The sequence below is a fragment of the Hemicordylus capensis genome, chromosome 4, assembly GCF_027244095.1.
Source record: "Hemicordylus capensis ecotype Gifberg chromosome 4, rHemCap1.1.pri, whole genome shotgun sequence".
NCBI classification, from domain to species: domain Eukaryota; kingdom Metazoa; phylum Chordata; class Lepidosauria; order Squamata; family Cordylidae; genus Hemicordylus; species Hemicordylus capensis.
This window is the reverse complement of record NC_069660.1, coordinates 216,553,737-216,567,530: the sequence shown is the minus strand read 5'-3', so window position 1 is coordinate 216,567,530 and position 13,794 is coordinate 216,553,737. Positions and strand designations below refer to the sequence as shown.

The 13,794-nt window shown below is 41.2% G+C and overlaps 1 protein-coding gene across 2 annotated transcripts in view; it reads right to left on the bottom strand.

Annotated features, from left to right (window-relative positions):
* Positions 1–1,070: 1,070 nt before the first annotated feature.
* The window catches only part of RANBP9 (RAN binding protein 9), a 69,467-nt gene continuing 56,743 nt past the window's right edge, over positions 1,071–13,794 (bottom strand). For both annotated transcript variants that reach the window (XM_053250841.1, XM_053250840.1), the window contains exons 9-14: positions 12,949–13,139; positions 10,910–11,057; positions 9,969–10,090; positions 4,878–5,029; positions 4,217–4,328; positions 1,071–3,378 (exon numbers count right to left, since the gene is read on the bottom strand). In XM_053250841.1, coding sequence (XP_053106816.1) covers positions 3,248–3,378; positions 4,217–4,328; positions 4,878–5,029; positions 9,969–10,090; positions 10,910–11,057; positions 12,949–13,139 — 856 coding nt within the window. In that variant the 3' untranslated portion in view covers positions 1,071–3,247. The remainder of the gene's footprint in view (positions 3,379–4,216; positions 4,329–4,877; positions 5,030–9,968; positions 10,091–10,909; positions 11,058–12,948; positions 13,140–13,794) is intronic.

The window sequence follows — 13,794 nt, the reverse complement described above, 5'->3', positions numbered from 1 at the left end:
AGTTTTTTAATATCCTTGAGGCCTTTGTTTGTCTCTGCCTCTTTGAAGCACAAATGGAGTACATTGTGTGTGAGTGTGCGCATTTAGTTAGCCCTATCTTGGTGGAGATTTTAATCTTGTTTCTCTTGCACCTTGTTCCACTACACCACCCTGCTTTTCAGAGCTGTCAATTCTGTCTACTTAAGAATTGAGTACTAGACAAAGTACTCAAGTTCATCATAAGGTCACTTATCCTGTTTTAGCTCAGCTGTACAACTTGGCCCTCCAGCTGCTGTTGACTACAGCTCCCATCATCCCCAGCCAATGGCCAGTAGGGATGATGAGAACTGGAGCTCAACATTGGCAGGAGGGCCAAGGTTGTGCAGCCCTGCTTTAGCCTAGGTCCAGGGTCCTGTTTCCTAGAGGAGCCACCCAGATGCCTCTGGGGAAGCCCACAAACAGGTATGCAGCATACCCTGTTCCCCCTTAATGGATAGCCAGCAGCATACTGTCCCTGCACTTGGAGACAGCATACAGTCATTTCGTCTGCTGCCCATTACCACATCCTCTGGCCACAAATTCCATAGACTGATCCTTCACAGTGTGGAGTACTACTACTACTGTCTGTTCTACATTTCCTGCCAGTTTCATGAAAAGATCTCTGGTTCTAATGTTGCAAGAGAGGAAGAACAAAATCACCACCATCCAAACACTATGCATAGTTTTATAAAGGTATGATTCTCTTTAGTTTACTTTTTTCTAAACAAAAAAGCCCCAAATGTTAGTCTTTCCTTGTAAGCAATATACTCTAGCTCCCTGACCATTTTGATTGCCTTCTTTTGTACCTTTTCCAGTTCTGTAATCTTTGAGAAGCAGTGACCAGAACTATACATAGTATTCCAAATGTGGAAGCCCAGTGAATTTGTACAATTGCATATATTTGTTTTATTTTCAACCCCCTTCCTAATGATCCCTAAGTTGCCTCTTCAGGGCTGCTGCACATGGAGTCATTTTCAGTGAGCGATCTACCATGACACCCCCAGCCTGCAAGATGCCTTTCCTCATTGGTCACCAAGAGCTCAGACCAGATGTGAAAGTGGAATATATTTATTTATTGCCTCAAGGTGCATCACTCTATAATTGTTTTCAATGGGACTAGGGCCCAAGTCCATCAGTTAGAAAGCAGCTGATTGAAAAATCAGGAGGATAGTTACCATAAATGTTCAATCTGCACTACAGATGTGTCATTTAAATACAAATCAATTCAAAGTTATTAACAGGAAACACTCACAGCTGCATTAAAAAAACCAAACCCCAACCCCACAGGAAAGAATCACCCGCAGCATCCGATTGCTAGAAGACAAAAATTATATCATGTTTTTCTGTCTCAGGTTGTGTGTGTGTGTGTGTGTACACTAACCCCAAAGGGCCTGCACACAGTAAGAGATTGAGCAAGGTCATTTAATTGTTTACTAGAAATCGCTACGGGATAAGACTCATCTTAGCAGTTAAACACTTAACTGCCTAATGTTTAACATCCCTAATCTACATTACTGGCACAGAAGTTGGCGACTGATGGTGTGTGGGAATAGTGCCCCATGACTGCCTGCCTAGCCCTTGCACTTTGCCGAATACTGGAAACCTTGTGCAGCTGCTACTTCAGATACTGCCCCGCTGTAATTTAGAAAGCAAGATGATTATGGTAGGTAAGATTAGGTCATTGTACAGGAAAAAGGTATGCCAACAAGTTTTATAGGAATAAGGGCCTTGAGTCATGGAACTGGTGACCATGATTAAAAGCTGATAAGACACCAATATGCTTCAGTTTTCTTTTTAAATTTAATTTTACAAAAAAATTAAATTTGCACACACACACACAAAGGGCTACTAAGAAACAGGACTCCGGACTAACAGCTTACAGCTATTTTCAGTGTGCTGAAAGTGTATCTGCAATGTTTCAAATGCAGTCAATGTTTCACAGTATACAGGAGGGCAGCAAGCCACTCTTCTGAAGTTAGTTTTACAGATTAGCATAAGAGCAGACAGAATGCCCTCCAAAAGAGCCTCCTCCAATTTCTGTGGAAGCCAAACTGCTGGGGATAACGGATTCTCCTTTCCTCTGCTTGGGTGTGCTGCCAGGGGAGGAATGTTGCACAGCTCTGTGTATATTCTGCTTCTGTGGTTGGGGGTACAAGAGCTCAGCTTCCTGATCATCTGAACTCTCTCATTTAAAAAAGCAAGCACAGGGAAATAACTGCTAGAAATCCAGAAACCAGGGAGGTGGATAAACAATTCTAGTCAGATGCAGCAACATGACCTTGTCCCTGTGCACATATGGACACGTTATACTTTACATAGTGGTGTATCTCAATGTACTTGAGGTTTAGAAATTCATTATTCAAGATCTAAAACAGAACACATGAGCAAAAAGGTAAGGTAGCCATCCTACCATATGTAGAAGTATTTAATGGCTGGTTAATTATGATATTACATTTTATTGCAATAGAGTACTAATTTAAGCACTTTTAAAAATGCAGGGTGTACAAAGATTAAATTAAGACTGAAATTGACTAAATATTTGGTTTTTATATAAATAGGCCATAACCACACTGTGTTGACATGTAATACTGTTATAATACAACAGTTAAACAGGTGAGTCTACAGAAGTTGGCTGCAATTAAACAGGAAACAGAGTTGAAAAGACCATGTTAAAACAAAACCCACTAGGAAACAGGTTGAGATTGTAAGTAGCAACAAACATATTTACTCAGCTCCTGAGTATTTCAAGTTTTACAGTACACATTAAAAACATTTCTTCCCATCAATACTATACAGCCAAACTGTCAGGTATTTATGCATTTTGCAAATTACACTGATTGATCTATGTAATAATGGGGGTGGAAGTTGGCAAATTATCCTGCTTGAAGTTTACATCACCCACATACTAACACATCCACAACATTGTCTATTTTGCCCCACCTTCCACGAAGGTAAGACTTTTTTTTGGTTTGTTTGGAATAATTCTTTAAAGGGTTTTTAATCTGATGTTATCGATGATATTTAACTCTGGTTAAGGACAGAAAATTTCTCCCAACAGTAAGTTAGAAAATCATTTGCGTCATGCTGTAAACTAGGAAGCAATGTAAAGCAACAGACCTGTTCTTAGTACATAATTAAAAAAAAAATCCAACTCCAATCGGCAGAGCTGATCTACTTTCATGTTGAATATATGCCACATTATACACCTTGGACATCTTCATATGCATAGCTAGTGTAGATAATCCTCTACTGTGGCAAATGCACAGGATCCAATTCCTGACCGGGCCATCAATCCTAGACATTGCGAAGCCTGTCCCATTGCAAGGGCAAGTGGAGGTTGCTTTGGTAGATTGTGGGTCTCTGGAAAGGTTCAATAATGCATGTTTGTGATGTACTCCAGAAAAACAATTACCCTACACATTTTTCCAAAGGTGGTAGGGGGAAACTAACTCAACTGGACTTTGAGGAGCTTAAGCATGTCAACTGGAAACAGAGCATTAACATTTTCCCCACTATTCTTTTAACTGAATGAAGATACTAAATGTTGAGGGCATCAATACTTGTAATTTAATCATTTCTTTCTAAAAGAGAAGCAAGTAGTTCATGGTACTGGTCTGACATTAATGGAAGAGGTATACACTCAGTTATATCATCTCAGCAGGCAAAGCAAAATTAACCATTTCTGGCCGCCATTTTGTGTTTGAGAGCCTCAAAATGACTCCGCTTAAAAACCCTGTGATTTTTGGCCATTCGGGGACACAGCTCAACTCAACGGGACCAGTGAAGGACACTAGGCAGCTTTCCCCTGAAATTTGGCCGATTTTTCTGACAAACAGGAACCTAACCCCCGACCCTATCCCACAGCCCCAATGACTCTATATTCACAGTTTCCGTATCTGCGGTTGCAGTGGGAAACAGAACCCCCATGAATATAGACGTCCTCTTGTATTTACACCGGTGACATGGTAAATGTATTTTACTGGTCAGTCCTGGAATAAGGACTATTTCAACATTTATTGATGTCCGAGAACAATTGTTATGGGGCAGACAATAAATAAACTTATTAAGATCTTCTGACATTTCCATCTGTCCTTCTTAAGCATTAACACATTCATCCACCATTTTAAACATATAAATTTATTTTAAGCTTGGATTACCTTAAGAAATGAGTTATGAAAAAGAAAACCCATGAGCTTACCCAATATTGCACTATTGAGAACTGAGCACACGGGTTCTCTCTGAATGGGGTCCAGTTGGTTTCCTACTGGACTGCTCCAGGGATCTGAATATGCAAGTAAACTGAATGCATCCTGTGAAGAAAAAAGGACTTAATGTTGTCACTACCCAAGCTTATAGAATTCTAGAATTAAAATAAACTGTTTTCAGTATTCATTATTTTACTCAATCCAAAATCAAACAAACCAGTTAATATTTGTCAAATCTGGAATCAAATATTCCAGATTAAGGAAGGGATGCTAACAGGACACCTGGTTTCATCTAGTCAGAGTGCACAATAGTTTCTGCATGGGAACTTTCCACTACAGTCTATAAATGATTTATGCAAAAGGAAAAGCTGGCACCACAGTTCTTCCTACCATCTCTATGTATCTGATACAACCTGTAGTGCATTTATTATTTGGCCTGTGTGATATAAGGAAATCGCTGCAATCAACACACTGTACAGAGATAACTTATCTGCTCAGCACTGCTGACTAAATTACACCTTTCCCTCACCCCTCTTCTCAAGGCACAGATTAAGTGAAATAATAATGACTTGGAATCTAAAGGCAACATATTACTATTTAATATAATGAAATTATCCAAAGCTTACATTTTACTGACAAGGTATTTACACTTACTTTAAGCATTTTCTTATTTGCTGTGTTTTTGCCACATTCTCTTCTTAACTGCTCACTCATTGCTTGCAATTCTCTGCCAAAGTGAATCATTCTTTCAATGGCTGCTTGACTACCTCCACACAGTTGACGTCTTAACTGACTGGAATCAACTTCTGCAAGAATGACAAGGGTCCGTCACTAAGGTAGCACAGCAACAAGAACACACAGCTGACTCATTTAATTATTCAAAAGAATAATGGTGGTGGGAATAATTCAGGCTTTGAATTATCTATTACTAGCAACTTGAATTTATAAGCCACTTTTCAGCTTTGCTGTTCCCAAAGCAGCATATTTGTTTAACAGTAAAATTAACAAAACAGATAAAATTTAACAAAAAAAACTACACAGAACCCCCAGTACAAAAGTGTCAAAAGGCCTGACAGAAGACATTTTACTGCCTAGGATGAGGATCTGGTGGGTTTATCTTGGAAGTGAGCTCCACAGAACAGATGCATTATAATCTTGCCTCCCTCAGAAGAGAAACTTGCAAAAGGGCCTTATCACCCAATTTAATTAGTACCCTACAAACAGAACAATCTGATTAGAAGAGTTCTTGGCTGCATGGAAGGTGCACTGGCCAAGAGCCAAGGAACAAGCGAGGCCCATGAAAGAGGTTTGTGCTAGCCTAGTGGATTTTTCTTTTAAATAAATAAAAGAGTTTACTCCTATGCCACATTACAAATTGCTTTTGAAATTTTCCTCAAATTCAAAAGCTGTTGTCCATGAGGTATGGAGGACTGCTGCTCAAGAGAAACAAGTCTAACTCCTACTTGGGATTCAGAAAACTAGTTTCACATTTCTCTGAATCCTGGCCACTGTGTTCATCATGCAGGGTACCACATTTCTGATTCTAGGACTTACTGTAGCAGGAAACAAGTATTTCAGATTGCAGGAGCCCTTGCTAACCAAGCAAAGAGACACCTTTTGAAGTGGGAGTTTTCTAATTAGCAGGGGGAGAGAAACTGTCCCAATCCAAGCCGAGCACAGCACTCCTCCAGCAGCTGTTGCTGGTGTCTATCTTTTATTTCCTTTTAGACTGTGAGCACTTTTCAGACTTTTCTCTGCAAACGGCATCGAGCACTTTTGTTGAAACACACTATAAAAATATGTGTAGTAGTAGCAGCAGCAGCACATCTGGCATCACTACATCCCGTATTATGCTTGTGTTGCAGAGGCCAGAATCAAAAGAGCCCATCCATCCATGCCTGAAATAGTCTTGCCTGTGAGAGCAGCATCAGTTTCCCCTTCTGGATACAGGCTCTCACTTTGGGTCTCACTCCAGATGTCTCCCTACCATTCAGAAGTGGAGAGTGTGTAGTTTAAACAAAAGGTTCTGCTTCCTGCCCAACATGGTACAAGACGGAAACTTATGACAGCAAAGTGGGAACTGGCGTTTTGTTTAAGTGCAAGTCTCATAATTAAATCTGCTTAGAATTAAATCCCTAACCCTTAAAATATGAGGAACCACCATCCATGTGTCTTAAAGTGAGAGTGTCATTGTCAATGCCCCAGTCGTGGACTTCAGTTGCATACAGACAAATGATCATTTCCTTGCAGCAGCTCCCCCTTTAGCACTGCCATAGCACTAGTCTTGGTCCAACAGTGGTAATTTGATAACTATGAAAATTTTAATTGAATAGAGGCAGCTTCCTGAGAGAAAGCTTTATTATTTCCTCTTTGGAAAAGAGCTACATTTGGATATGCATATAATAAACAATACTTGAAAAAACTGTCAACAGTACCAATCACTGTTCCCTCTAAGGTGCATGCCCGTGCACTAAATTTACTCCTCCAGCTATTTCAAGCAGCCACTCAGCTGCTGCCGCCAGCTGTGAAATTACGACTCCCACCCACTGCTGTTTTTATTATATTAATATAATTCTAGCTGACCCTGCACAGAGCATCTGTGCACTGAGCCTGTGGCATCCCTCCCCAACAACTCCCCAACAACTTGCTCACTCGATCTCACCACCCCTCACAATGCTCTGGCTCCCCAACAACTCTCTCTCTCTCACCGCCCCAACAACTCTCGCTCTCGCTGCCCCTACAACTCACTCTCTCGCTCGCTCTCGCAGCCCCCACAACTCTCTTGCCGCCCCTGCAATGCTCTTGCTTGCTCAACTGCCCCCCACAATGATCTGCCCCCCCCCACAACTCCCTCCCTCACCCTCACAACTCCTTCGCTGCCCCTTCAACTCTCTCGCTTACTCTCGCCCCACCACCACAACTCTCTTGCTCGCTCTCCCCACAGCCCCCCTCTCGGTGTCTCTCTCTCTGTTCTCCATCTTTCTATCTCTGTCTCGCACTGTCCTTGCTTCCCCCTGCCACTGCCAGGGACTGTCACCCGCTCGCCTGACATCCTCGGAGTTCCCTGCCGCTTACAGCTCAGCCAACTGTCTGCCTCCCACAGCCCCCAGAGCCAACTGTCCAGCTCCCGAAGCCATCCCCAGCCTCCGGGCTCCCTGCTGCTTGACGGTGCTCCCGAGCCAACTGCTTTCAAGCCGCTCCTCAAAACTTCCTGCTGCTCCATAACTCCCTCCCCCTCTGTCAGCCAATCGCCTCCTTTCTGCCACTTCCCCACGCATGGCCCTGTCTTGGAGAATTAATAATATAGATAGATAGTATTAAATTATAATATATCTTTTTTATATTTAAAAAACTAATTTACCTTCCCTACTTAAAAAAAAAGAGAATTAAAGCATTTTTACCACGGTTTGTTCTTTAATTTGGGTAACTGCTTAGTCAACTTTCAAAAAAGCAAAATTCCCTTTCATTTCAGATTTGGCACCCAGGTCCCAGATTGTGTATTCTTTCCACAGCATCATACCAGCAACTAATACTTAATTAAAAAAAAAAAAAAAAACAATTATTGTATAAACTTCCCAGAGTTCTGTATGGCAGAGAGCTGGTGTTTTTCCTATCGTACCACCACGGTACCACCTCACCTCCTTGTTCTATGATGCTCAGGGCAGGAGGATCCCCACCCCACAATACTTGTTTTGTTTTAAAAAAAAAAAAAGAATTTGTTTTATTTTAAAAGATTATGTGCAATCCTTCAAACGTCTTTCTAGAACAGGTTACACAAAATGTTTTACTGCTTGATCTGACATAAGCACACACAAAAATACACACAGCAGTATATCATGGAGAATTTGGTGTTGCTGGTTTAGCACTATATTGTGTGTGTGTGTGTGTGGCTATAGTGGCGCTGGCCCATAAAAATGCACATGCGCGCACACTGCCTTGATACTGCTGCCCAGAACAAAACTAATTCAGCTCACTGATTAAAAAAATTAGAGGGAACACTGGTACCAATGATGATTTCTACAGCCTGGGGCAAATGTTGTGTGGCATGATACAGTGTGTGTCAATAACAACCACCCCAAAATATACATGCATAGCACTGCTGGTTGGAGAAGGGAAATGGGTGTACCTTGTTCCAGGGTACAACACTACACACTACTAAAGTTTACAAAGATAATTTGACCAGATAATTTGACAGGGTGGGATGCATACAACAGAATGTGTGTGGTGCCAGCAGTGACAGTTCTACAATATCTTCAAGTCTGAAAAGCGCATCTGTAAACAGCTTTGAGCACTAAGTCTGACTACCCCAAGCCCTATATCCACATCTACTGAAATTCATTGATTTCTCCTCCTCCTATGTGTATGTAGTGTTGGCTTCTCGTTATCTGACCACCTACACAGATGAGATCATTCTGAATCTCAAACCCTGGGTTAATGCTTGATAAGACTGCAGGACAAAAGGGATTTGGGGACTCTCACAAAAAACACCATCTTTGTAACAAGCAGTATAGCTCATTACACAGACTGTTTGTACAACAGCTATAGCCAGGAAAATGTAGTGTTGTGAAGACACACCCAGGCAAACAATGTTTGCAAATGCAAACAAACCCATGCACATTATGAACTGTGGTGAACAGAAAACACCTCAAGCACTATCTGTGGTCAAGGTAGTAGACTTCATCCAATCTCAACTATGTCACAATATTACACCAATTCTGAAGATACTGTACTAGAGCTGGGAAAGCGAATGCCACTATTTCAAGCATCCACTCCAGAGATCTAGAAAAATAAATCACAATCCAGAATGTTTCCTTAGCACAGGAGACAATGCAGGTTTGTCTACATATAGATACAGAACACAATGCAGGCTTTTTGTTCTACATATAGCCAGAGCAAAGTGAAAATCCAACACCGAAGAACTAAATAGTCTTCATCCAAATGTCTGACATACATTTAATATTTAGGGAGCCCTTCCATGAAGCACCCATTTTCATCAGAGTTTAAGAACAGCCCTGATGGATCAGGCCCAAGGCATATCTAGTCCAGCATCCTGTTTCATACAGTGGTCCACTATATGCTTCTGGGAAGCCTACAGGCAAGAGCTGAGGGCATGCCCTCTCTCCTGCTGTTACTCCCCTGCAACTGGTATTTAGAGGCATCTTGCCTTTGAGGCTGGAGGTGACCTACAGCTCTCAGACTAGTAGCCATTGATAGACTTGTCCTCCATGAATTTATCTAAACCCCTCTTAAAGCCATCCAGGCTGTTGGTTGTCACCACATCTTGTGGCAGAGAATTCCATAGGTTGATTGTGTGTTGTGTGTACTTCCTTTTGTCAGCCCTAATCTTTTTGGCAATTAGTTTCATTGGATGACCCCTGGTTCCAGTGTTTTGTGAGAGGGAGAAAAATTTCTCTGTCAACTTTCCCCACACCATGCACGATTTTATAGACCTCTATCATGTCTCCCATCAACCATCTCTTTTCTAAACTCAAAAGCCCCAGGTGATGCAGCCTTGCCTCATAAGGAAGGTGCTCTATGCCCCCAATCATCTTGGTTGCCTTCTTCTGCACCTTTTCTAGTTCTACAATGTCCTTCTTAAGATATGGTGACCAGAAATTTAAGAGTTATATCCAGCAAGTTGCTTGAAAAGAAAAGAATTGTCTCAATTTCATATGGAAATCACCGCAAATAGAATATAACATTCTTATGATGATTCTGTATTATGTAAGAAATATTTTTACAGACCCATTTCTGTATCACATTCTTCCATTTCATGATCATGTTTAGAACTCCCATTTAAAAAGCCATTGGATGATGTCTCTGCAACCCCATTGGAATAATGATCTGTTTCCATATCTACATCATTGCTACCGAAAAGCAAAAAAAAAAAAAAAAAAAGCATAAGTATTTGGAACTGGCTCTCATCTTCACCTCCCTGCATCACACAACCCAACCATGGGTGGATACAGACAAGCTTACCACACATCTGCTCCTGATATATGGTAAAAGTCTCCTCACCACTTATCAGATGATACAGACAGCTCTGGGGTAAGAGAGCTCAGCCTCTGGTAGTTTAGGAATCTATCTGGACTCTTCAGCATCAAAAAGTGATATTATATTGGGTCTAACATAACATGTTAAAAACATACTATTACTGAAACATGGGGCAACTGAGCATGCTAGTCTAGCACTCAATACGATGAAGCTCTGATAAATAGTAACTCAAATATATTAAAGCCAGAATATTAAATGTCTGTTCTGTTTCAGAACTGCAAACTTGTACAATCATACTTTTGATTTATTAAAAAAGATATGCCCCACCTTACCTTATAAAAGCAGATACAAGGTGGCTTCAGTTTACAAGGATTTGGCAATTATAGGTCCTTTCTAATTTTAAGAAAGGATATTTCTGAATTTCTTTCCTTATGGCTCTTGGCTGCTAACATATATAACTAATCATCTTAGCACACCAGAATGTAGTGTTCTGAGCAAGTGAACTTACTCATTCACTTCTAGCTTCTTTTAGATTCAGGGCAGCTAACAACAACTTAAATACAAAATGTATAAATGTATTGAAAACCAGGGCATTGAAGTCTATACTTGAAACATAATTATTACATTGTGTTACATAAAAGGACAAACAGCATGACATTAATAGGCTAGCATCAAGCTAGACTGCATCTCACCTGGTGTAGCTATTAACTTGCTGTGATCTTGTTACGTTTATATTATTGAGTTCTGGTACATTCAAACTGGTAGACTGATGTTTACTGTGACAGTAAGACTGATGTGCTTTATTGGATATCACCCCATTACTGCAACTACTTTCAAAACCTAAAACAAAAATGTTTCATATTTTTAACAACAATTTTCATAGTATTTGAAATAGCAGAGCCTATGCTTATATTGATTATTCATACCATTATTCAGCTTATACTTTGGTAGTGTAATGTGGCCAACAGGCTAATCTTAAAAAACAATCTGCTTCCAGTCTCAGGATACCTGATGGAATGGGGGGTGGGGGCTCTTCTCCCATAGCCAACTTACTTCCCTTTCCACTTCATACAAACTGTGAAAAGGTTGTATTCGGAAAACGGGCTGTAGAATTTGACACATAAGTGTCTGTTCATGGGAGGTGGAGAGGTTCCTGCCAAGAACTTCAGCAAGAACATTCTCAGATATTTTATCACAGAAGGGTTAGCACTGTGGGCAAGACACCAGTTCCAGAGGAGAGCACATGAGAGAAAACTGATCAGGATCCTGAACCATATTACTATTGATATAGCATTTGATGGCGACATTATTTGTAGCTATCTGCACCACTCAGTCTCTGACCAAAATGTCCATAGATCAAACTGACTGTGTATCCTCTACGGTGATCATCGCAACCCAAGGGGAAGGCAACTGTGAGATGGGGCATCAAGGCAGTGCAAAACCTCCTACCAGGAGACTGGCGAGGGAATGCCAACAAAAGGAGAGAGCAGCAAACTTTAACTGGGATGTGCAGCAGCTTAAACTGGGGGTGGAGGGCTGTGCAGAAAAAGTCTAAAAGCAAACATTGCAAATGTCTATTGTGGAGATGGCAAAGGGCACCGTTGACATGGTGGCATCCCTGAAACATTGGATAGCAAAGGCAGAATGGTGCCCGAAGCTCACCATTAATGCAAAAACTGAGAGCCTGAGCACAGTCCAAGAGGAGAAAGGAGTGGCTCAGGAAGAGTCTAGCATGATCCTGAAAAAGAACAGGCTTGAATGGAAGGAGTGCTGATTTGTTGCAGCTGAAAAGGCAGTTGAGTAGACAAGAGGGTTATATGAAGGTGGCTGGGCAAGGCAATGATGAGAGCAGGCAATCAGTAACCAACAATATTTAAAATATTGTGATGTGGTGGCAACAAAGAAGCAATAATCACAACTGCGCATTTGATGAAAATGCATGGAGCTGTGGAAATGAGAACAGGTGCAGACTGATGTTCAGGAGGTGCCTTAGTGGCAGATAAAGCTGCCTTCGTTCGTGTGTGTGAAGGAATCAAAGGCCTGAAGCATCCCCCCAGCCCGCCAAAGTGCCTACTGGATTCAACTTTGTGCTGACACAGGAGGCAATAATGATAATCACTGGTAAGAAGAAACTTACACCCAACAAGTTTCGCACTTTAATATGTTCTGTAGTGCCATAAGCCTGTGGCTGCAGAGGAAATGGCAATGTGAAGGAGAAGACATGAAAAATATGGAAACCAGGAGAAGGAAATATGAGAAGAAAAGGAAGACTAAAAAGGAATTGTTTTAAAGGGATTTAAAAGAAAAGTGATGCTGGGCAGGGGAGGGGAGAGAAAACGTTCTTCACAATGCTATCACTGCGGTGGTAGAAGAACTAAGGGAGGCAGCACGGGCCACCAACATTTAGCCATGCACTTTTACTACCTAATGGCCACACATAAAGCCTTCATATGGCTACCCTCGGATACAAAATACAGCACAATGGGAACTGCTCCCATGACTAGCCCCACTACTGGTAAGAGAGTAGCGCAGAAGAGCAGAGCCTCCCCTAAAAAACTGCTGCCTGGGAAAGGGGGAGGGGAGGGGTGCATCATTTAATGCCTTGCACCCATTAAATGCTGCAAGACAGCAACACAGTATTTCATATGCTCATAATGGACAAACAGTAAACACAACTCTGAAGGCTCAGAATTCCTGCTCTATAAACACACCTTTGTCATCTTCAACTCACCAGAACAGTGTGTGCTACTTCCTTTGCCTGATGCTAGGCTGTGAATATTCATTCCATGGCTGGGGCTCATGCTGGGACTACTAAATGATCGAGGACTAACAGGGTAACTATCTTGAGATTTTGGACTGTGACCTCCTAGACATCGAACTTCACTGTCTGTACCATTGACCATTTCTATGAACTGACGTACCCTAGAAAACATGAGAAAAGAGTTAGCTTTAAATTAACTTAAAAGACATTCAAGAATGTGCTAGAAATAATAAGTATCCAGTGAGAAATATTTCTTGAAAATGATAGGATGTTAATTATTGGGAAAAGGTAGCATTACAATCCTACATTTTCCTCTTTTTTAAGAGGAATACATGATAAAACAGAGAATATGAACACACAACAGGGGCACTTTTAAGTGCAACTTAACTTTAAAAAACAAACAAACAACCCATGCTAAACATATTCTGGAATTAACAGAAGTTTATCTTATTAACTTAATTTCACGTTCATGATGCGAAGAGGATCGTAATGTCTGCTTGTGGTAGGGGTTAGGAGCTGGAATTACAGAAGGGAGAAAGCAGTGGCATTTCTGTGGCACTAGTGAGCAACAAGCATCCAGGTGCCAAGACAGGGATGCAAAAGGTGCTACCAGAAGCTTCACAGAGACCAGGCATAAGCGGATACTACCTTCATATCTAAAACTGTTCCATAAAACTATCAGGATCAGAAATGTGTTCTTTTTTAAAATAATGGAAATTCTCAAGAGCAAGACACTTCACAGAAATAGGGTTGGATCCCAAACGGTTTGCAAGGACACTTCTTCATGCCTTCCCACTCCACTGCAGCTCCATAACA